This window comes from Pelodiscus sinensis, chromosome 2 (assembly GCF_049634645.1).
Source record: "Pelodiscus sinensis isolate JC-2024 chromosome 2, ASM4963464v1, whole genome shotgun sequence".
Taxonomy (NCBI): Eukaryota; Metazoa; Chordata; order Testudines; family Trionychidae; genus Pelodiscus; species Pelodiscus sinensis.
The window spans coordinates 206,511,602-206,535,795 of NC_134712.1; the positions used below are offsets into that span (position 1 = coordinate 206,511,602).

At 48.3% G+C, this 24,194-nt stretch overlaps 1 protein-coding gene across 2 annotated transcripts in view; it reads right to left on the minus strand.

Moving 5' to 3' along the window:
• The window catches only part of TMEM106B (transmembrane protein 106B), a 39,308-nt gene extending 16,197 nt beyond the window's left edge, over positions 1-23,111 (minus strand). Inside the window, exons 1-2 of one of the 2 annotated variants that reach the window (XM_075922306.1) lie at positions 22,881-23,111; positions 9,075-9,296 (exon numbers count right to left, since the gene is read on the minus strand). In XM_075922306.1, coding sequence (XP_075778421.1) covers positions 9,075-9,294 — 220 coding nt within the window. In that variant the 5' untranslated portion in view covers positions 9,295-9,296; positions 22,881-23,111. Of the gene's footprint in view, positions 1-9,074; positions 9,297-22,880 lie in introns of those variants that run through there. The other variant, XM_006114522.4, reaches the window with a different exon arrangement.
• Between the last annotated feature and the right edge of the window lie 1,083 nt (positions 23,112-24,194).

A 24,194-nucleotide genomic window follows, 5' to 3' on the forward strand; every position in this document is an offset into this window, starting at 1 on the left:
ACCAGTCCTGACTCTCAGGCTGTGTCTACACTGGCACCCTTTTCCGTAAAAGGGATGCTAATGAGAAACTTCAGAATTGCAAATTCCGTGGGGGATTTAAATATCTCCCGCGGCATTTGCATGAACATGGCTGCCACTTTTTTCTGGCTCGGGGTTTTGCCGGAGAAAAGCGCCAGTCTAGACTGGATCTTGCGGAAAATAAGCCCTTTTCCGGAAGATCCCTTATTCCTACTTTCAAGGAAAGTAGCCTCAGTGTTCTATGCTGTTCTTTACTCTAATTTACTGCTAAATGTCTCCCAAGAGCCCATTTAACAGTGGAAATGTTGGTAATACTGCTAGACACTACTGACCTCCAATAGTTGAAGTGACTATCTAGAAAGGAGCACTGAAGAAAGAGATCTGGGGGTCATAGTGGACCACAAGCTAAATATTAGCCAACAGTGTGACACTGTGGCAAAAAAAGCAAACATGATTCTGGGATGCATCATCAGGAGCATTTTGAGCAAGAGACGAGAAGTTATTCTTCCGCTCTATTCTGCGCTGATTAGGCCTCAATTGGAGTATTGTATCCAGTTCTGGGCACCACATTTCAAGGAAGAGGTAGAGAAATTAAAGACGTCCAGAGAAGAGCAACAAGAATGATTAAAGGTCTAGAGAACATTATCTATGAAAGAAGGCTGAAAGACTTGGGCTTGTTTAGTTTGGAAAGGAGAAGACTGAGAGGGGACTGTGACGGGGTGAAGCAACCCCGTCACTCACGCGGAGCGCACGGGGCAGCCGGGGAGCAGACAACCGGCGCGGCAAGCCCGAGCGGGGGAGAAGGGACGCGTCATCACACGGCGCCAGGGCGCGCCGGGGGTGACGTCACAGGGGCGACGCCGAGGAAGGCGGAAGGGAGGGGGAGGATAAAAGGAGGAGGGGCAGCCGGGGCAAGGGGGTCGGAGCCGGCAGGGCCGGCAGCGGCGGGACCAGACCCGGCGGCGGCGGGACCAGACCCGGCAGCGACACCAGAGCCAGCAGCGGTGGGGCCAGCGACACCAGGCCCGGCAGCGGCGGGACCAGCGACGCCAGAGCCAGGGGCAGTGAGTCCAGCGGCGGCGGAGCCAGCGGGGGCAGGAGCCCAGGACAGTGAGGCAGGAACCACGGGAGCCAGGCAAGCAGGCAGCGAAGGCGGCTGGGGACCCGCCGAGGCTAAGGCGGGACTGGACGGCTACGGGTCGGCGGAGTGGAGCCAGACCCAGGGCGGGCTGCGGAACCCGAGAGCGGGGGTGTTTTGGGGTACCAGCCCCCCCCCGCTACCACTGAGAGGGCGCCTCTCAGTGTCAGGGCCCTGGGTCGGGGTCCGGAGAGAGGGTGGGCCCGGACCCCCTACTCCGCCCGGCGACCCAGAATCGAGGGGTATCTTGAGCGCGGCCTAGGGGCAAACAGGAGGGGCGGCGGCCTGGACGGGCGGCCCCGTGACAGGGACATGATAGCGGTTTTCTGGTATCTAAAAAGGTGTTACAAAGAGGAGGGAGAAAAATTGTTCTCCTTGCCCTCTGAGGAGAGGACAAGAAGCAATGGGCATAAACTGCAGCAAGGGAGGTTTAGACTGGACAGTAGGAAAAACTTCCTGTCAAGGTGGTTAAACACTGGAGTAAATTGCCTAGGGAGGTTGTGGAATCTCCATCTCTGGAGATATTTAAGAACAGGTTAGACAGACTTCTATCAGGGATGGTCTAGACAGTTCTGGGTCCTGCTCTGAGAGCAGGGGACTGGACTTGATGATCTCTGGAGGTCCCTTCCAATTCTAGTGTTCTATGATTCTATGGTTCATTGAATTCTTTGGCTTGGCACTGGTCAGATTCTGAAGTGCTGGACTAGAGAGGTGCAGCCTGTATCAACAAATTATTCCTGCAGTAGTGAGCTGAGCAGCAGCTATGAAAGTTCAGAGAACTATTGCACACCTGATGTCCTTATATCAACATTTAGGCACAAAAAACTCCAACATGTAACTAATACATCAGACAGAAAAAATGGTGAGAGGAAGATCATTTTTGACTCCGTGTGTGATTAGGATACATGGGAGCATCATTATTAGAGACATTAGATATCAGGTAATTGAATAATTATGTAACCACATCAAGTTTTAACAGTTACACAGCTATTCGATCGTACCCAGGGGAGAGGCTGGTAGCCAGTGCATGCCTGGCCCCACTCCTGGGGAGCCCCCTGCCACCCTACGCTGCTGTCTCTGAATCAGAGGCTGCAGCATGGGGTGGCAGGCAGGAGCTGGCCCATGAGGGGAGCTGGTTTAAAAATAGAGGCAGCAGCTACTGATATAGAGGCAACAACCCGTCTGCCGGGGGCCCAAGCTCTCCACAGACAGAGGCTGCGTCAGCATCCCATGGCGAACAAAGGCTGCCCCCCACCCTCCAGTGCTGCTGCCTCTGATAAAAACAGTAGTACAGGGGTGGGGGCGTTGGAGACAGTGCTCCTGGGGAGTCAGCTTTTAAGCCAGCTTTCCCCAAGCACCAGCTCCCACCATGCATATTGGCTCCTGCCTCCCCCCTCTACCACCATGCTGCTGCCTCTGATAGAAACACAGCAGCATGGAGGGACAGGCGGTTCTGCTGGAGCCAATATGTGTGGGGAGTTGGCTTAAAAGCCAGCTTCCCATGTATACTGGCTCCTGCCTGCTCACCTCACTGTTGCGTCTGTCTCTCTGTCTCTGTCTCTGTCTCTGTCTCTCTGTCTCTGTCTCTCTGTCTCTGTCTCTCTGTCTCTGTCTCTCTGTCTCTCTCTGTCTCTCTCTGTCTCTCTCTGTCTCTCTCTGTCTCTCTCAGGCACTAGTGCGGGGTCGGGGTAGGCAGATCCATGGGATCTGGTGTTCATAGGGAGCCAGCTCCCAGCTCCCCCATGCTTGCTGCCTTTGACACAGAAGCAGCAAGGTGGGGAGTGTGTGTAGTTGACAGGAATAACCGATAAGCCCACTCTTACTGGTTAATCATGTAGTTGACTATATGCTGACACCCCTAATTATTATGGGTCTGAACCCAGAGATATATTACTTTATGTTGACACAGCAATTAGACACTCATGGCTGCTTTGTGTTGACTCAAGGTTGCAGGGATCTGGCTAAGGTACTGTTTAATTGTGGTGTAGATGTTTGTGACTTGGCAGGAGCCTGGGCTCAAGAATCCTGTGAGGTCTACAAAGAGACTTGCAGCAGTGAGTCTCAGACCCAGATCACCTGACTCATGTTACTGGACTAAAAATAACAGTCTAGACATACTAATGCTGAAACCTAGATTCTGAGATCCAAGTTCCTCACTGGGTCTTTCACTCTTCTCTCCCACATCCTGTACACAAACCCACAGGAGGATAAAGAGTATAATAAATATGGACATTTTCCTAGGATTCCTACTGCAGGCACAAGACTTACAAGTTATTAATTTGTCCATGTGGTATTTTTGAGGGAAAAAATGCAAGTCCCAATAAATTAAACAAATGACAAACTTAAAAATATAAGCAGGACTTGCACAGAAGAGAAGTTGAAGGTATGCAGATTACTTAATGTTGAAGCTGTGCAAAAAGCAGAAGAAGAGATAAGGCAGATATAGCAAAACAGCATGTGATGATAGTTGAGTTTAAGTGTGGAGCCTAAGCACACACATCTAGATATTAATAGCACCAGTCAGCTCAAACATAGGTTTTGCAATAAGGTATTAAGGAAGTTAAAATAGGTTGAAACACATCAGTTTCTTGTCCACAACAAGAGATCTCTCGACATTTCTATTGAACCCCCACAGCCTCTTCTCCGGCTGCACAGTTTTCAATTGTAGACTCATGACTGGAGAAACAACAAAAATAAAGCCACACAAAGCTTCTTTAGGGCACAGAAAGTCTTTGGCTATGTCTACACTGGCCCCTTCTCCGGAAGAGGCATGCTTTTTTGAACTTTGGAATAGGGAAATCTGGGGGGGATTTAAATATCCCCCGCGGGATTTAAATAAACATGGCCGCCGCTTTTTTCCGGCTTGGGGAAAAGCCGGAAAAAAAGCGGCAGCCATGTTTATTTAAATCCCGCGGGGGCTATTTAAATCCCCCGCGGATTTCCCTATTCCAAAGTTCGAAATTAGCATGTCTCTTCCGGAGAAGGGGCCAGTGTAGACGTAGCCTTTATGTTTGTAAAACATGAAAAGCTAGAAACATGGTTAAAATGTTTGGGAAAAATTCTGGAATTATATTTTCTAGTTTGAGAGAAAAAGAAAAAGCTACTCAAAATAATCATGTGATTGTTTAAAAATAGTCTTCAAAGTTAGCCACAAAGTATTATAGTGCTACTGTGTGCTGGGTTGAACAGCTGGATTTGTCCAGAAGAAACAAATTCTATATGATTGTTGCAGTTTAACAAAAAGCATGAATCCAAGTTCATTGTGCTTCTATTTCCAATAGGACAATATAGTCTCATTTATTCAAAATATTTTTACTAAACTGAAATCTCATTTTCAGTGCACAGGATATTTTAAGATAAAATAGTTTCATTAGAACTGGCTAATGGAGTGAATTTCAGAGTTGCATTAGTTAGCTCACATTTTTAATGTTTAGTATGAGACAAGCATACCAAATAACGTATTTAATAAATTACCTAATGTAAAATTGAATAATGGTATGTTTCACAATTTTCTATTTTGATTTACTAAATATTAATTCTAATTTTTACATATTAAACACCCTCAACTTAAGAGATACCTACTATCCTAACACCTAACATTACTATTACAGGAAGATTAAAATGATTTCTATTTAATTTGTTTGTATGAAATACTTGCCAGCCCTTAGTATGGGTCTTTCACAAGACAACAGGAGAGAAAAATATATGGCCATAAAACTACAAAAACAGAAGGACTGGGACAGATGCAACGCCTAATTGTACTAAACCTCTGTTCTGGACGCTAAGTTTTAAGATGATGTAATTGCTTACCTAAACCTAAAGGAACAACACTGATAATTTAATTTGCAACTAATATCAGTGTCTTAAATTTATTGGTATTTAAAAAAAAAATCTAGTGGTTTTAGTTCCTTTCCTCCCAGAAGATTCTGAAATGCTTTACAAACAGTATTTGAATAAGAATGCTTAGCCAGTACTGAAATACAGCTCTCTGGAGTAGAATTTTGCAGCCTTTCTATACCAAAATAACATTTTATTCCTAGAGGCATTCTGTGCCAAAAATAAAAATTCTGTTCATATTTTAGAATTCTGCAAAATTCTGTATATTTTGTCAGATGTCATACAATGTAATCATGCCAGATTCAATTATTTTGGTAATTTATTTCTATATCTGTCAGCAAGAATGCCTGTATCAATACAGACCAAAAATTGATTATGGTATTTTTTTGATTAATAGATTTACTGGGCATATTAAAACAGAACTGTGAGTCCTTTAAATAAATTACAATACAAACTGTATTTCTTGCACCCATCAAAAGCAAAGCAATAGCTTTGGTGGTGGTGGGGAAGGAGGGTCAGGAGAGGGAAGGAACTTGGAATGAAGATGGATGGTTGTTAAGGTGTGGAAAAAGTATTGAATGGGGTAGGGAGGCTTTTGGGGGGGGGAGGGGGGAGGGGAAGATTGTTAGGGAGTTGGAGAGCCTCCCCATGCAGACCCTGGCTGACCAAGTCTCTCCCATTTAGTTAGACAAATCTGCCCCATCCCCACACTCTCCATCTAAGGATGTTAAAATGTGGTTAATTGACTAGTCAACGGCATTTCTGTCAACTACTCAATGTACATTTCAAAGGAGGAATGCAGAAGTGCCTAAGAGCCCCCGCTGGCGCTCTTGTACATTCCCAAGCAGAAATGCGGAACTCTGCGTACAGCCCGGGGCCAGCAGGAAGACCCGCTGACTCCGAGCTGCATGCATGTGCCTGCTTTGAAATGCACACATGTCCCCAGCAGGGCTCTTGTACATTTTAAAGGAGGAATGCAGAAGTGCCTATTGAGTAGTTGAGGAGCCCCCCAAACTCCCTACATTCTGGGCCCCCCATATCCTTCCTTTGTTCCAAGGGTGCCAGCTCTGTCCCTCAGGAACCTGGGTGGGCTGTCCCTGGGGGGGAGGGGAAGGGGCCAGGGCCCTCGACCTCTGGCTTCAGAGGCAGGTACCTTATCCACTGGGCCACTGGAGGAGCCTCCCAACAATCTGGGCCCCCCTTATCTGTCTTATGTCCCAAGGGTGGCATAGGGTGGCTTCTGTCCCATAGCTGTGCGGCGCTGCCACTCTGAAGTACCCCTTCCCCCCTGCTTTGCTGTCTCTATCTCATAGAGACAACAAGGGGGGGAGAAGTGGGAGAAATCAACTAGTCGAAAGACTGATAAGCAAATGCTTATTGGATAGTCGACTAGTCTTTAACATCCCTACCTCCATCCCCATGGGTTTCCATAGCATCCTCCCATGCCCATGTGACTTTGCACCCCCACTCTCATTAAGTTCCTGGCTTAACGCCATCACCCCACTAGCTCTAAGCACATATCCCAGTCTGTCTCCTGCATTAGCCATTCTGAACACCAGTCTATGACAACACGCCCTCCGCTCCACTGAGCCAGGAGCAGCCCTGTGTGCTCCACTTTGTCTGGCTCGGCAGGCTGAATGTTGTAATGAACTTCTACTCCTGGAGGAATTCCACAACCCCACCCCAAAAATACATTCTATCCCAGAAGTTGTGCAATTCTGCCTTTTGCCCAGAGGCTATTGTGACACCAGAACAGCTAGCTGTATTCATATTGATGGCCAGGGCTCGCCAAACTGCGGCAAGCCCTGCTCGCCAGCCGCGCTGTACGGCGATCTGCGTATACGCAGATCGCCTGAACCCGGCTCTTCCGGGTTGCAATCTACTCGCCATGGGCGAGTAGATTGCATTATTTGTCGAGCCCTGTTGATGGCTATTCTGGCACCACTATGGCCTCTAGCAGACAAAAGTAGAACTGCAGCATTTCTTGGGCACAATGTACAGAAAACAAGTTCTGCAGGACACATGAATTCTGCACATGAACAGTGGTGCAAAATTCTCCCACAAATAACCTTTTTAGGAGGGAAAATGAAAAATAGTCAAATTAAAGATGCAAGAGTAATTTGAGGAAGATTATCTTTTGCTGAAATATAAATGAGGTAGTATACCTAAGACTGTCTCTTTTACAGGAAAAAAAATTAGCTAACACATGGCAGTATGCTCATGAAGACAAGGAAGTCATAGATTTCGTACATTTCAGAAAGTCAGGGTAAATCCTAAGTGCAGCATGTAGAACTACAAATGTATTGTCTTCTCAAGGATTGTACTTCCTGTTACTGAACACACAGTAAGAATTCTAATTTTGACCAAAAAAAGTCTACTACTGAAGAGATGGACTTTGCTTTGACATGGGTATCTACTAGTCATTTGACCAGGCTAACCATAATCCATTTAAGGATGGAAGATGAACCTTTCCAAAATGACATCTGTCAAATACACCACAGTAAAAGACACAGCTTTAAATTAATTTTTGTGATAACTTTTTAAACGCGTTATATTACCCAAAGCCAAGTATTTTCAAAGCTGTGTACACCATGATACTTGAAGGTGCATTTTTTAAAACCAAAATGCTGAACTTCAACAACACTGGGTATTAGACTTCACCCAAATTCTCATATCATCTGCTAGCTAGCAAGAAATCCTCCAAGGAATGTCAGCTAGAAAGGATAATATCACCATATGATGAACTATTTCATCCTACTGTTCACAAATATATTTGAGAATCTTTGCATGAATACTGTCAGGAGCGCAAACATGCAAAGACAAGTGCATCATCTTTTAAGAAAAACAGAAGTAACAAGGAGCATCCAACAATGAAGTCACAGGAGAAAAACGTTTCATGTCCAGAAATATAGCTAACCTATTTTAAATGATTTTCCCAAGCAACAATTAATATTTGATATTGAATGCATGCAAAATCCATGGATTTCAAGAAAAAACCCTTATCGGGGTATACACAATACATAAAAGCATAACTACCTACTGAGATCTGAATTTCTCAATTATGATTTTAACAAGCAGAATACAATGTGGTTTTGCAATGATTGACATTACTATCTATAAAGGAGCAAAGACCTTCTTAAAGGCATAAAAATGCTACTTTTAAAAGAAAGACAAATAGAAGTAAAGCTTTTAACACAAGATACAAAGGACAGCTAAAAGGAAAACACTATATGTGCTACTGTAATTAGTTTCTATAAAGGTCATTTTCCATATTATAGTTCATTTTAAGAGGTGGAGTAATTTAAGGTATAGATTTGTCAAAGCAAAAAAAAACACAACAGATTCTCTGTACTCTCATTCCTTGCCATAGTTAAAAGGCCAATTAAAAGACCTAGCTTTGCCTAAATTTCTCCATCTATAAAATGAGAGCTACATGTTACTGTCCAGTTAAAGCGCTTTAACTTTTAACTAAAAATTATATAAAACTGCGAAGTTCAAATTTTAAAATGTTTTCAACCAATATGTATGATGGTTGTACATATTGTACATCAATTGTAAGAACTGTTACCTCACAAAACTGGTATGACCATTTCTGTTAAACAGAAATGCATACTGAAAGCATAACAGCAAAAACATCCAGAAGACCCTACACTTGATGGACAGCTAAATTCTAAGTTGACTTACATGTTTTAAAAATAAAAATTAGAGAGAACATTATTAACATAATATCCTCAAGAGTGCAGGTTCTGATTACCACTGTATATATTCCAGTGAGAGGTATCATAAAACGTCCATCTGTACAACTCTTCCTACTCGTTTCAATATATAGTTAAGGAATAAAATATCTAGATACAAAGAGAATTATGAGCACATATGCACAAGCAAATCAAGATTAAATCTTCCACTGATTTTCTCATACATATACTGAAAAGGTAATTTATAAAATGTTGATTTAGCATAATCTGACTATCTTCTCGGCAGTGCACAAATAAAAACAAATTTCAGTTACGGAGTTGTAGTTACTGGATGCAGGGCATTCGCTTAAAATTAAACATATTTCCTCGTAAATTATAACACCTACCACGTGGAATTCTCCCTGTTCCTTGGCAAGTGGGACAAGTGACACTGTCTCTTCCTGTAAATTCCACATAGGGGAACTGTGACACATCCCCACTTCTTCCATCTTCACTATGGGATTCAGAGTGAACTAATCCATTCCTCATGTTTTCAGATGCTGTACCTCCATCATAGCCATCTTCCTTACACGTATGTAAAGGCAGGTGAGAAAAGGATTTCCCCATGTCTGATGGTAGAGAGAGTAAAAAGTAGGTTTTAGGAAAAACACTCAAAATGGTTTACTATCTTATACAAAACATAGGAAGAGCTATTAATTTTGCAGTACTCATAATGAAAATAGCCCAATTAATTTAGAATTCATAATAAAATGATATCAGAAGAAACAAAACAAGATGCAATCTGAAATTGAACAGCTGACAATTAACAGTTTACTCTGAAGAGAAGTCAAATACATGATTTGCAGATTCCATCCAGCCTGCACACAACATTCAGATTGTCCAGAATCTGTTTTTTTTTTAATAATATTTGTAATTAGGAGAGCTAAAAGCAAAAGCTTCCTAATATGAACTGAGCATAACTGGTGTGGTCGTCTGCCTGAGTCTGCGAACAGCCTATAACAAAGTCTGAGGAGCACGAATTCCCCTAGATTCTATTATGCTAACTGGACATCAACTCTAAAATTCAATTATAACAATGCAGTAATAATATTATTTCAGTGTTGATAATTTTTAGCGAAAAGAACAATGAAGGAAATAGAGTAAACTTATCGGTTAATGCTACAGACTGCACGCATTCCATCCCCCACCTCTGGCCAGTACATTTTTTAGCAGGCTGGCCAGCAGCCTGGCTTACTTCCGGCTTGAACCTGATCTAGAACTTACCCTGCTGCAGCTCGGCATTTAAAGTGTATTAGAAGTCAGGCAGGCAGCCCAACTCAGTTCTGGCTTGCACTGGGTCCAGGAGCTCAGACTGCCCTCCTCCCCCTGAACAAGGCCTACTGCCACTCTGCGCTGCCTCTGTATCAGAGGCAGTAGTGCGGGGCAACAGGCAGCCAGTCCATGAGGGGACCTGGTTTTTAAACTGGATCTCCTCAAGGGCCAGCTCCCGCCAGGCACCCCATGCTGCTGCCTCCAATACAAAGGCAGCAGCGGGGAGTGGCAGAGGACTCCTTGTGAGTGCAGCCCTACCCCTGGGGATTTCAGACTAGTCGAGTAACCAATAAGAATTTGAGGTTAATTGACTATTCAGTTAACCAATATTTAACATCCCTACAATGGAGCAGCAGGAAGTCATACCAGGGAAAGGGAGCCTGGGAGCAGCACGGGTGCAAAAAGCAAGTAAGTGTCACCGAGATCCTACCTCCTTTACTCCCCCAGTCTGCTCCTGCCCCCTTCCCCCTGGCCAGACACCCACCCACACTAAGGATGTTAAGAGCTAGTCAACTATCCGATAAGCAAATGCTTATCGGATAGTCAGTTGACTAGTCGATCCCCCTCTCCCCGCCTTGCTGCCTCTATCTGTGCAGCACTGCCCCTTTCAACACCGTCTCGGCGTTTCAAGGTGGCAGCGCTGGGTGAAGCCCAAGGTCAGCTGGGGACTCTAGCCTGGGATCTGATCCCGGGTTCCTCCGAAATGCAGTAGGGAGCCCGGGATTAGCTGAAGAGTCCCCCGCTGATCCCGGGCTTCACGTGGCATTTCAAACCTGCAGCGCAGCATGGAGCCCAGGGTCAGCAGGGGACTCTAAGTGTCCCACTGACCCTGGGCTCCATGCTGCACTTCTGCTTTGAAATACAAGGGAGGCCCTGCTGGGGACTCTGGCTCCAGGCTGCATGCAGAAGTGCCTATAGACTAGTTGATGGAAATTCCCACACCCTGCTCCTGCCCACTATCCCCTGGCCAGCCATGCACCCTGCTCCTACCCTCTCCCCCCAGCCAGGTTCCTACCCCCCCAGCTTGTTCCTACCTCCTTCCCGCAGCCAGACATCCTACTCTCAATCTGCTCCTGCACCCTACCTCCCACCCAGATTCTGCACACCCATCCCTCAATGTCAGCTCGGTTCCGCAAACTAGAACCCACTAAACCTGGAACCCCAGAAAAGTTAACCTGGCCTGAGGCCTTGAACCTCAATCCTCCCTGCCCTTACTCTCTCCCTCCTTCCCCTGTGGGGCTGGAGTGCCAGGTGTATCAGTTGAGGGCCACATCAGAGAGGGTTGGAAGTTTTTGGAGAGTTTTTTTTTTTTTGCTTCTCACTTGTGTGGTCCCTGACTGACTTTTTGTGGGACAGTGGTCCCTGACCCAAAAAAGGTTCCCCACCCCCGCCATAAATAAAGACAATGTTGAAACCATTTGTGTTGGACATAATATTTTACTTTATTTAAAAATAAAGCCTGGCCAACAAGTCCCAAATCTGAAAGCTGCATCATAACACTCCTGCACCTCCCACGCCCCAACCCTGAGCCCCTCCTACTCCACATACCCAAATTCCTGCATCTCCATATCCCTGCCATAAGAATGACAGAGGACAGCCTGAAAGTGTGCATGAAGCTGGATTTGACCAGTTATGTGCAAAAAGATGCTGCAGCAGAAGTCGCATTAAACAAACCCTGAGTACAAGGTTTCATTTATGCTATTATTAATCATGTCAATTACCAATAATCAGGGCTTGACGAACGGCGGCAAAAACCGCTCACCAGCCCCGTACTGTACATGCGCAAGGGCCACATTGTGCATGCACGCATCGCGAATGAACGGGGCGCGCAGCTGAAATCTACTTGCCAGAGGCGAGTAGATTGTATTGTTTGAAAAGACCTGAAAATAATATTAAGTCATATATTTCCAGTCATGCAAATGGGCATTCTTATATGGCTCTCTGCTGACCAATTGTTGTAAATTTTGATGTAGTTTGGCTCTTTGGTTTGAAAAGTTGCTGACCCCTGATCTATATTATAGATTTACCCATCCCTCCACCTCACACCACCAAACACTAGGAATGTAAGCATCAACTAGCTCAGTGTTTCCCAATTGGTGCTCTGGGGAACCCTGGGGTTCTGCAAAGCAAAACTAGGGGTTCCACGAGGAGCCAGCACTCCCCCGTCCCCTCAGAGAGAGAGCCGGCTAGCCAGCAGAGGCATGGGCAGCGAGTTGTATGGGCTCGTGGTGCCCATGCTCCTCCAATATTTGGAGCTGGAGCAGGCCCCGGCCCCCAGTGCGTCCTCCCACCCCGGCCCCAGAGAGTCTCTCCCCCACCCCCGTCCCTGGACCGTCCCTGCAGTGCACAACCTTCACTGAGCTCCCCCTTGCTGGCTGCTGCTGCCCTGCGTGGCGTGCTCCAACCGGTGGGCAGGGAGACGCCTGGGCATGACGTAGCGTCACGGCTCAGGATTTTAAAACTGCTGGGCTCTGTGTTGCACTGTGGGGCTGAGTTGCGAGTTCTGAGTCCAGGGACAGAGCACAGACTACAGCCATGCAAAGTGAAAGGCAGAAGGAAGAGGAAGGGCTGGGAGAGGAAGGGGCTTGTGCAGAGGGGGAAGAGAGGGGAAGGCACCAAAGGGACAGGGTGGAAGAGAGACTCTACCAGGGGGCCAAGTGCAGACAACGAGGAAAAAGGCAAGAGGGGAGGTGTCAGTGGGAGTGGGACAAGGTGATGCTGGGAGGGGAGAGGGTAAGGATATTGGGGACAAGAGGGGGGAGGGGAGGTGCTGGGAGAAGGCTTGAAAGAAGGGGTGGGAATGAGGAAGGCTGGAATGGAGCAAGTCATGTGTGAGGGCACAGAGGGGCATGAGAGGAACGGGGGCAGAGGATGGTGAGGGTGTGGACATCAGGGAAAAAGAGGGCAAAGGAGGTAGGGGCAGTGAGGGAAGGGGGAGGCACCAGGAGGGTGCAGGGGTAAGGGAAGGTGCAGGTGCCAGGGGATTCTGGGGTGAAGCAGAAGGGCAGACACCTGTAGGGGAGGGACCAGCACCAGAGGAGAGACGCAGGACAGGTTTGTACAGGGAGGTGTTAGAAGAGGGGATGAGGAGGGGTAGCTCACATGATCAGAGTGGGGCTACTGGAGGGGTGGGCACAGAGAGGAGAGAAGGGCTGGTGGAGGGGGGCAGGTAGCAAGAGGGCTGAGGGCAGTGAGAAGGGCAGGAGTCAGGACAGCAGAGGAGGGTGAGGAGTTGGGGGGCAGCAGGCACCAGGGAAGCTGATGGAACGAGGGGAGGAGACATGGCAGCAGAGAGAAAAGATAAAGGTTTAAAAATATTTATTAATAACTCGGGTGCCACAGTGGCACATCAAACAAGCCACATGAACTCAGTACTTGCGAGCTGTGCTTTTACACAAGAGCATCTATGGCAGTGTGGATGCTCTCTTGCCCAAGAAAGCGTCGATGGCCATTTTAGCCATAGGGCTTTCTTGCACAAGAAATTCATGTTGCCTGTTCATACTGGCCTCTTGCGCAAGAACAGTTGCACAAAAGGGCTTATTCCTAAGCCGGAGCATCATAGTTCTTGCTCAAGAATCCATGATTTCATACATGAGAATGTCAGTGTACTTGCACAAGAACACGTGGCCAGTGTAGACAGGAAGCAAGTTTTTGCGCAAGAGCAGCCGCTTTGGCGCAAGATCGTGCCAGTGTAGACACAGCCAAGGGGAGGGCAGGAGGGAGGCAGGGGCAGGGAATCAGCGCTTTCTCAGCATGTCTGCATGGTTTGGGGGAAGGTGCAGGGAAATTGAGCTCAGCTGGGTTGCAGAGTGGGGAGGTCCGGGGAGCTGAGCTGGGCTGGGCTGTGGGGTGGGGGTGTGTGTGTATGGAGCTCAGAACTCAGTTTGGCTGCAGGAGGAGGAACCAGGGCTAGATTCAAGGGAAACGGGGCTCAGCTGTGCTGTGAGGGAAGCATGCAGGGAACCAGTGCAGGGCTCAGCTGGGCTGAGGTGGATGGGGGAGGACATACGGAACAGACAGGCAGCTCAGCTGGGCTGTGAGGGGCTGCAAGGAACTGGTGCTGCACTCCCTTGGATTGTGGGGGATGGTTTTGGGGGAGGTGCAGGGAACCAGCAGGGGTGGGCAGCTCAGATGGGTTGCAGGGGTTAGAGGTGCAAAGAAGCCTAGTGTGTGGGGGCGGGGGGAAACCAGGAGCACTGAAATGACCTCTCCTCGTCCAAAAATCCCTCATCTGGGACCAGGGCAGGTCCAGAGGGTGCCAGATCAGGGAGGTCCAACTCCTCCTACTCAAGTCCCCTCCCTGTCCCTGGCCCCAGGACCCTGCCAGTCATCCTAGTGCCCAGCAGGACCATGTCCTTGACCCCAGCACCCTGCCACCTGCCTGCCCCAGCACCCTGCCACCTGAGCCAGCATCCTTCCACCTAGCAGCACCCTCTCCCCAGCCCCAGAACCCAGTTTCACTCTGTCCCCTGCACCGACCAGCACATTTGGGACCACATCAGTGAGGCTTGGGGATTTTTGGAGGGTTGTTGGATTTTTTTGCATCTCACTTGTGTGGCCCCAACTGACTTTTCTGTGGGTCAGTGACTCTTGACTCAAAACAGGTTCCTCACCCCTCTCATAAATAAAGACAATGATAAAACCTTTTGAGTTTGACATAATATTTTATTTAATTTAAAAATAATATTTTATTTTATTTAAAAATGAAGCCTGGCCAACAAGCCCCCAATTGGGGCCAAACCCCAATCTGACTGCAGCATCATAACACTCCTGCACTACCTGACCCCAAATCTGAGCCTATCATACACTGGAACCCCGTCCTGAGCCTCTTACATCCCCAAACTCCCCACATCCTCAGTCTTCTGCTGCAACACTCCTGCACCATCCACACATCACAAATCTGTGTCCTGAGCCCAACACTCACAACCTTCTTGCCCTAAGTCCCTCACATATCCAGCCCAAACTCCTGCACCCTCACATCCACAAGCCCATGGCTTGCTCAGCACCCCAACCTTCCACCTGAGCCCCCTCCCGAAGCCAACATCCCCTTCTCCTGCATCCAGATTCCCTCCCAGAGCTTGTACTTCTCACCCCTTCCCATACCCATATCCATCATTCCCACCCCACACCTCCTGTCTCAACCTAGTGAGAGTGTATAAGGGCTGGGGATAGCAAGTGATGGAGAGGAGGGGAACAGAGCTAATGAGGCCTCAAGGAAGGAAGGGGGGTGGGGGGGTCTTGGGGAAGGAATGTGATTTTCATGCATTGGTGGGGATCCCCCCCTCCCCCCCCCTTTTTTTTTTTGCTTGACAAACCTAGGGGTTCCTTGAAATTCTGAAAACCTGAAAATGGTTCCTCGGCCAAATAAAATTGAGAAACACTGAACTAGCTAATAAGCCACTTGACTAGCCACTTTTCCCTCTGCTCGATGCCTCTATCAGAGAGAGGCAGCTGGGGGGGGGGGGGGATAGGAGCCAGTGCTGGGGGGAGCCAAATTAAAAGCCAGCCGCCCCTACCGCCAGCACCATCTCCACAGGGGAGGCAGAGATGTATTGGGGACCAGGTGCAAACCAGGAATCAGCTGTCCAGCTTGCACCTGGTCCTCCCCCAACTGCACTTTAGTCTTTTAAATGTATTAAGAGCCTAACGGCTCTTAATATATTTAAAAGGCAATGCCACAGTAGGGTTAGCTCTCGGGACCAGTCCCCCGCTTATCAACTAATATTAGCTGATTAAATGCCACTTAACATCCCTACCAAGCACAGTCCAGGAAGACATCTGATGAGAAAATAAGAGGGCAAAACAGGCATGGACAGTACATTAGCCCCAGCACTTGCTCATGGCCACCATTTCTGTACCAACCTCTAACGGGAATAATTCTCTACAGTGGGTTTATGGCTATGCTCCAGTATAATCAGTGGGAGTGTTACTACTGTGGAAAAATAACCCCAAGGTAAAATATTTTGCAAGCGTCTGTACCTTTCTAGCAGACAGAACATAAGAATGGCCATACTGGGTCAGACCAAAGGTCCATCTAGCCCAGTAGCCTGTCTGCCGACAGTGGTCAACACCAGGTGCCCCAGAGAGGGTGAACCGAAGACAATAATCAAGCAGAATAGTAATAGAAATATAGCCGTGTTAGTCCTGTATTTTGCTTCAGCTACACCAGACTATGTAGCACTTTAAAGACTAACAAGATGGTTTATTAGATGAAGAGCTTTCGTGGGCCAGACCCACTTCCTCAGATCAAATAGTGGAAGAAAATAGTCACAACCATATATACCAAAGGATACGATATGTGACCATTTTTTAAAATTGTATCCTTTGATATATATGGTTGTGACTATTTTCTTCCACTATTTGATTTGAGGAAGTGGGTCTGGCCCACGAAAGCTCATCATCTAATAAACCATCTTGTTAGTCTTTAAAGTGCTACATAGTCCTGTATTTTAATAATCAAGCAATTTGTCTCGTGCCATCCATCTCCAGCCTCTGACAAACAGAGGCCAGGGACACCATTTCTATCCCCTGGTTAATAGCATTTTATGGACTTAACCTCCATGAAATTATCTAGCTTCTCTTTAAACTCTGTTATAGTCCTAGCCTTCACAGCCTCCTCTGACAAGGAGTTCCACAGGTTGACTATGCGCTGTGTGAAGAAGAACTTTCTTTTATTAGTTTTAAACCTACTACCCATTAATTTCATTTGGTGTCCTCTAGTTCTTCTATTATGGGAACGAATAAATAACTTTTCTTTATTCACCCTCTCCACACCACTCATGGTTTTATAGACCTCTATCATATCCCCCGTCAGTCTCCTCTTTTCTAAACTGAAAAGTCCCAGTCGCTTTAGCCTCTCTTCATGAGAGACCCGTTTTAAACCCCTAATCACTTTAGTTGCCCTTATACAGATCATATAACCTACCACTATTAATTTTTACTGCAGAATAGCACACCAACTACCATGATTTAGATCAGCGGTGCGCAACCTCTTTTCAACCACGACCATATATACTCATTTCATGACCCCCAAGATAATTTGAGCAGCATGGTGCAACACTTAGATCTGGCCGGCCGGCGGCTGGGCCCAGCCATTGGCAGCCCTCCAGGAAGACATCCGCAACCCCATTGGGGGTCGCAATGCAAGGGCTGTGCGCCACTAACTTAGATTACAGTCTTTCACAGGGTCTGAACAATTCTCATACTAATGCACAGTCTGATCCTGAGCACATTACTCCAGCCCATACACAATTCTTCCATTGAACTCAAAGCAAATTTTGCCGTAATAGGGACTGCAGGATCATACTATTAATTTCTGATATGGCACCAAAAAAATCTAAAATATAAAGGAAATCCATTCCTGCAGTTGCATAATAAGATGGTCCATACAGGGAAAGTAAAGTACTATTTTAAGAACTTGCATGCATTCCTGCTGTATGGACTTCTCATGTTTTGAAAATATATATTATTTATTCCAAGGACTGATAAAACGTATTAGGGAAAGGATAGAAAAAGGTCAGAAGTTCATTGATATCTTACTGGCAGTCCCAGACTTCCAGAAGCATTACTACATCATCATTACAGTTGGGAGAACACAGACATTTGCTGGAACTAAAAATTATGAATGCGTGTGAATATTCATGGCCAATTTTCCTGGTTTAAGCAAGTATTCGTACAAATCAAGTTTTAGTCACAAGAAAATTCATGATAAGGACACCTACTCAGATGGATATTCTTACTGCCATTTTGAATGTGCTTTGTGGATTTGGGCATGATCCAATAACGGATCTGAAATAACAGACAGCTCAGATGACTGAAAACACAGAGCATACCGTAAATAATAAGCATCCACAGCTCAAGCTTCAGCAAGTAGTTTATGAACAATTTCAAGGCTGAAACAGGGTCACACAAACCATATAAGTAACGAACACATTTAGGATTGGAATTTGTTAGCAAAAACTGAAAAAGTGGCTAATTTAATAAACTGTTCACTGACTACAAATGACGCCTTTTGCCCCCTGTAGTCATTTGTCCATTTAGGGCAAGGGTGGGCAATAATTTTCGATGGGAGGGGGGCACACTCCAAGATTTTGGAAAGTGACCAAGGGCTGCGTTTTTCTGTGGAAGAGATGTGGGGTCTAGGATAGGGATGTAATAGTATAGTCGATTAACTGATAAGCAAAAGCTTATAGGTTAATGCTATAGACTAATGCTCTCCCCTTACACCAACTAGTAAATTTTTTAGCAAACTGGCCAGCAGTCTGGCTCACTCCTGGCTTGAGAGGAGTCTGGGACCTACCCCCACTGCAGCTCTGCATTTAAAGCAGGGGTGGGAAATAATTTCTGATGGGGGCAGGGCACTCCAAGATTTTGGAAAGTGGTTGAAAGCCACACTCTTCCATGATATTAATGGAGATGCAGGGTCTGTAATGGAGGCTGGGTGCAGAAGGGAGCATTGAGTAAGGGGCTGGGGTACAGGAGGGAGACTGGAGTCTGGAAGGGAGTCGGGATGATGCAGGCGATCATGACCTAGGGCAGGGGACTGAAGTGCAGGGGTTTGGGTTGTGACCTATGGTAAAAGGGGATTGTGATCTGGGGCAGGAGATTGAGGTGCCAGATCTGGAAGGAGGTATGGGTTTAAGAGGAGGACAGAGGTTTTGGGTATGTCGAGTGGGGGGGGACAGAGAGTTGGGGCGGGAAAGCAGGCTGTGGCCAAGAAACTTACTTGTCAGCTGCCAAACTAGCCTGCCTACACAGATTAAAATGTTTCCCAGCCAGCCTGCCTGCTTGCCAGGCCACGCGCTTCATAAATAACTTAGCCCAGAAGAAGGGATGTGATTCTTCTTAGCTGCCTGTTATTCTAACAAGCAGCTCACATTGGCTAGTTTCTACCAGAAACCGGCCAATGATAACGTGCTAGGGGCAGGGCGGCTCCTAAATCTTCCCTCCTCTCCTCTAGTTTTAAAACAAAAACAGAGCGTTTCTGCACAGCGCGCGGAGCAAGCTGGGGAGCCTGCCTGGGGCTCCCCACTGCCTCCGCGGGCTGTATCCAGTAGCTTGACAGGCCGTATTTTGCCCAGGCCTAATTTAAAGTGTATTAGGCACTAGGCAGGTAGGCAGCCTGGCTCAATTCCAGCTTGCACTGGGACTGGGAGCTCATACAGGCAGCTAGTCCATGAGGGAAGCTGGTTTTAAACTGGCTCCCCTCACAGAACAACTCCCACCCAGCAGTGACATAGAGGCAGCAGCATGAAGTGGCAGGGCACTCCCGGCCCCACCCTCAGGGACTACAGAATAGTTGAGTAACAGATAAGAATTCATGAGGTTAATCAACTACTCAGTTAACCAATATTTAACATTTCTAGTCTAGGATGAAGATTGGGTGCAGAAGGATTCACGGGGTAAGGGACTGAGGTGAAGGAGACAGTGTGAGGTCTGAGAGGGAGTTTGGGTGAAGAAAGGGGTGATGACCTAGATCAGGGCAATGAGATGCAGGGTCTGGAAAGGAGTTGTGAGCTGGAGCAGGGGGATGCAGAGGGTTTGGATGGTGAGCTAGGGGAGGGACTTGGGATGCTGGAGGGACTGAGGTACCAGAAGCAGGCTCTGGCTGGGAGGCTCTTAACTAAGCATCTCCTGGCCAGCACCCCTGCAGCAACCCCAATCAGGCTGGGCTTCCCACCTGCTGCAGCCCCAGATTGCTTAAAACTGCAGGCCACTCCCTCCATTTGGCTCCCAGTTCCAGGAAGGGGAGAGGGGGGAGAAAAAGGCTTGCCATCTCCCAGGTCAATCTCTCAGTTCCTATTGACCAGCTGCTGCTTCCAGTCAATAGGAGCTGAGGAGTGGGCTGGGAGATTCCGCAAACCCTCCCTCTCCCTTCAAAGCAGACACACACAGGGGCTGCACTTTAAAATGTGGCAGCTGCATGTCTGAAGGTCCCAGCAGGATGGTCCAAGGGCCGGAACCAGTGGCTTGGTGAGCCGGATCTGGCTCAGCCCTGATTGAGAGAGTTTTATGATTCTGCCAAACTCTTTGGCTCCCCAAGTTCTTCACACTGCAGCTGGAAACATGCCCCATCTCAGAGCAGATAAACAGGCTCTCACTAGAACAGTATGAGGTTCTGCGCTAAAAATAGCATAGTGACCATTACCACATGGACAGTGAATGGGGCCAGTCACCTGAGCTCAGACCCCCACATGCTTATCGGATAGTCTGTCGACTAGTCAATTTCCCTGCCCTACCCCTTGCTGCTTCTATGAGACAGAGGCAGCAAAGGGGTGGTAAGGGGTACTTCAAAGTTGCAGCACTGCCGCTTTGAAACCCCAAGGCGGCGTTTTAAAGGGGCAGCTGCTGTGGAGCCCGGGGTCAGCTGGGGACTGCCCAGATGATCCCAGGCTCCCCACGGCATTTCCCCAAAACACAGGATCAGCTGGGGTCTCTCCAGCTAACCCTGGGTTCTGCTGAAATGCCGCACGGAACCAGGGTCAGCTAGGGAGTTCCCAACTGACTCCGGGCTCCATGCTTTTGAAATGCACAAGAGCCCTCACTGAAGACTCCTGTACATTTCAAAGCAGGCACCCTTGTGCAGCCTGGAGTCAGCAGGACTTCCCACTGGCCCCCAGCTGTAACGGAGTTCTGCATTCCTCCTTTGAAATGTACAAGAGCCCCAGCTGGGCTCTTGTACATTTCAAAGGAGGAATGCAGAAGTGCCCATTGACAAAGTCAATTAACTGCATTTTAACATCCCTAGTCTCTACTAGGAATGTAAAATCCTGTTTAATTAGTTAACTGGTTAAGCTTAAGTTTAAACAGTTAACTGATTAAAAGGGACCAGACCATCACCTCACTCCCCCACCCCTTCTACCACTGCGAGGATGAACTTCTCCAGCCCAGTTGCTTCCAACCTAGTGAAATTGCTCCCTAGGTACCAGTTAACCATTACCATCCCTAGTCTCTATCTGTGCTGGAAGGCATACTCTCCAATATAGATATACCCAGGACTCCTAATTGTTTTTGTGGATACAGACTACCAGGACTACCTCTCTGTTATCTCTGCTACTGTTATGCTACAGTTGCAACTAGCTCATCCAGCCACCAACTTAAGTGAAAGCTACCATTTTATCTGTAATATTTTACATCTCAAATCTATAAAGTTTCAACTCTGATACCCCTCTACAATGGGGTTTTAAAAAGGTAATATTTTGTAGATGAGAATACAGAAAGAAAAAGCAATTAGGAGAGTTGCTTGAGCTTAAACACATACAATAAACCAGTGTTGGAGCCAAAATTACAACTCAGGAATTGCTGGCTGCTAAACCTGCAGCCAGCTCCTTGGACACAATACTTCTGAATATTACACTACAGCCTATACCAGCATAGCTTATGTCACTCAAGAGCATAAGTAAACTATCTTGCTGAGTGACATAAGTTATCAACATAAGTGTTCGTCCATACAGCACTATATAGGTAGGAGAGTGTTTCCTACCAACATTGCTTATGCTGTTCATGGAGGTATATTTTTTATTTTACACCAGCAATGCTAGTGCAGCATTGTATGTATTGACGTAGCCTACAGGGATGAAACTTTCTTTTAAAAAAGACACATTAAAAATGGATTTATTTCACTCCTACTATATGGAAAATTAAAATTCCACTCTTAAAAAAAGCAAACAAAATGATAATAGTGCACCCAGTTTTAAAAGCCTATTCGTTGCTGTTGTCTGCTATATCAGTTGAGAATTAGTCATTAGTATTACAAACTGTTCTTGAGTACATAAGGTAGAAGAGATAAGAGAGACATGGGGTGGTATTCAGAAGTTTTTCCAGCCTGGATAGACAAGGCTAATAACATGGAATACACAAGCTTTCACAATCTTTGTCAAATCGAGCCTTCAGCTATACACAAAGTACACAGGGGGGAAAAAAAGGTTTCAAGAAACATATGTTGGGACCTTGAAACTTACATCCTGTGTGAACACAGCAGAGAGCCAGCCCTCAGCGCAGCCAGGGCCTACAGTGAGTTTACAGATGAATGCCGCCACCGCCACCGCCCCCGCAGCCACAACACAGACACCACAACAGAAAGCAGAAACTTTTATTTCACCAGAGACCTAAATAACCAACTATTAGCAATCCCCCCACACATACACACACAACTCAAAGCCACAACATGACAACGCCGCCCATCCCACCTGAGCACACACACACCCCTCCCCCCCCACACACACCGCCCCTGGGCCGCACATCCCACCTGAGCACACACACACCCCTCCCCCACACACACACACCGCCCCTGGGCCGCACATCCCACCTGAGCACACACACACACCCCTCCCCCCCCACACACACCGCCCCTGGGCCGCACATCCCACCTGAGCACACACACACACCCCTCCCCCCCCACACACACCGCCCCTGGGCCGCACATCCCACCTGAGCACACACACACACCCCTCCCTCCCCCCACCCACCCCTGGGCCGCACATCCCACCTGAGCACACACACACCCCTCCCCCCACCCACCCCTGGGCCGCACATCCCACCTGAGCACACACACACCCCTCCCCCCACCCACCCTGGGCCGCACATCCCACCAGAGCACGCGCACACCCCTCCCCCCACCCACCCCTGGGCCGCACGCCCCACCTGAGCACACACACACCCCTCCCCCCACCCACCCTGGGCCGCACATCCCACCAGAGCACGCGCACACCCCTCCCCCCACCCACCCCTGGGCCGCACGCCCCACCTGAGCGCACACACACCCCTCCCCCGCCAACACTCAGTGGCGCCGGCTCACCAGGCCCCTCGCCCGCTGCCCAGGCCGCCCCGCACCACGGGCCCCTCGGCCCCCGCCGCCCCAGAGACGCCCGGCGGCCTCTCACCTGCAGGCCGGGCCTGGCTGCTCGCGCGCGCGCTCGCTGGGGGCCGCTGGGCTGCGCGGCGGGTCCCGGCTTCCGACGGCGGCTGAAACAACAACAAAGCCGCCGAGCTCGGAGCCGCCTCAGCGCGCAGGCGCGGCGAGGGGGCAGGGGGCACCTGCCTGAGGGAGGGGGCTGCAGGGGCGGGGCCGCGGCCCGGCGAGGAGCTCCCGGGGCGGAGCTTAGGGCTGGGGTCGGGGGAAGCGTCTCAGCCCCCCCCCCCCCCCCGGATCTGCGCCCGCCCCCCTGCGCTGGGAAGGCCCGGCCGGACTCGTGCTGCCAATCCCCGCCCGCCTCTTTAGCCGTTCGCACGCGGGCTCCAGCCAGAGCCCCGCAAGAATCCTCCTCTGGGCGCTCTGACCCTCCGGCTGCAGAGCCCGGGGCTGGGCCGTGGCTCCCGCTGGCCTTGCTCTGCCCCGGAGCGGGCTGGGCACTGACCAACAGGGCCACTCCCCAGCGCCCTGCCAGAGCCCCTTGGACCTCACTTCTGGAGCTGGGCGTGCGGCGCTTTTGGCCTTTACAGTGTTGCCAACTCTGATGATTTCATCCCAGCTTTTGTAATAGTCAGTGGGTTTATTTCTGGAAACCTCAGCCTCCCAGAGTCTTGCGACAGATTGCTTTAGAGATGGGCAGTGCTCATAGGGAGAGGTGACTGGCGAGACTGTTCCTATTTCTTAGGCAGACATATTGATAGAGCCCTGCACAGATACAAAATAGTGTTCTCTGCATCCACAAAAATGAGGTGCGAATATCCACCTCTGTGGACGTGGATACCCACGTATGTAAAGTGGGTATTTGCCAATGTACAGGGTTCTACATACTGACATTTGGAATAGGAATGTAAGTGACTAGTCGAGTGACTACTTGCACCCCCTCTTCACTGCCTCTGTATCAGAGGCAGCAAGGGGGGGAAGCAGGAGCCAGTGTGCAGTTGCCTATTTAAGAGCGGGTTTGCACCATCTCTGTAGTTTGGGGGGGGGGGGCAGGGGAAGAAAAGCTGGAGCGGTTCTGGAGCCAGCGCAAGCTGGGACTGTTTAGTCCCGGCTCACGCCGCCCCTGAGGTACTACATTTAAAGTGCAGAGTTGTAGCAGCAGTAGCGAGCACCCCCCTCTTATCAACTAATCAAGTAGTTGATGGAAATTCCATTGACTACTCGATTAACTAATTAACCATTACTTAACATCCCTAATTTGGAAGGGCTTTCTTTAAGAGCTAGATAGATACATGGAGGTTAGGTCTATCAATGGCTATTAGCCAGGATGGTTAGGAATGGTATC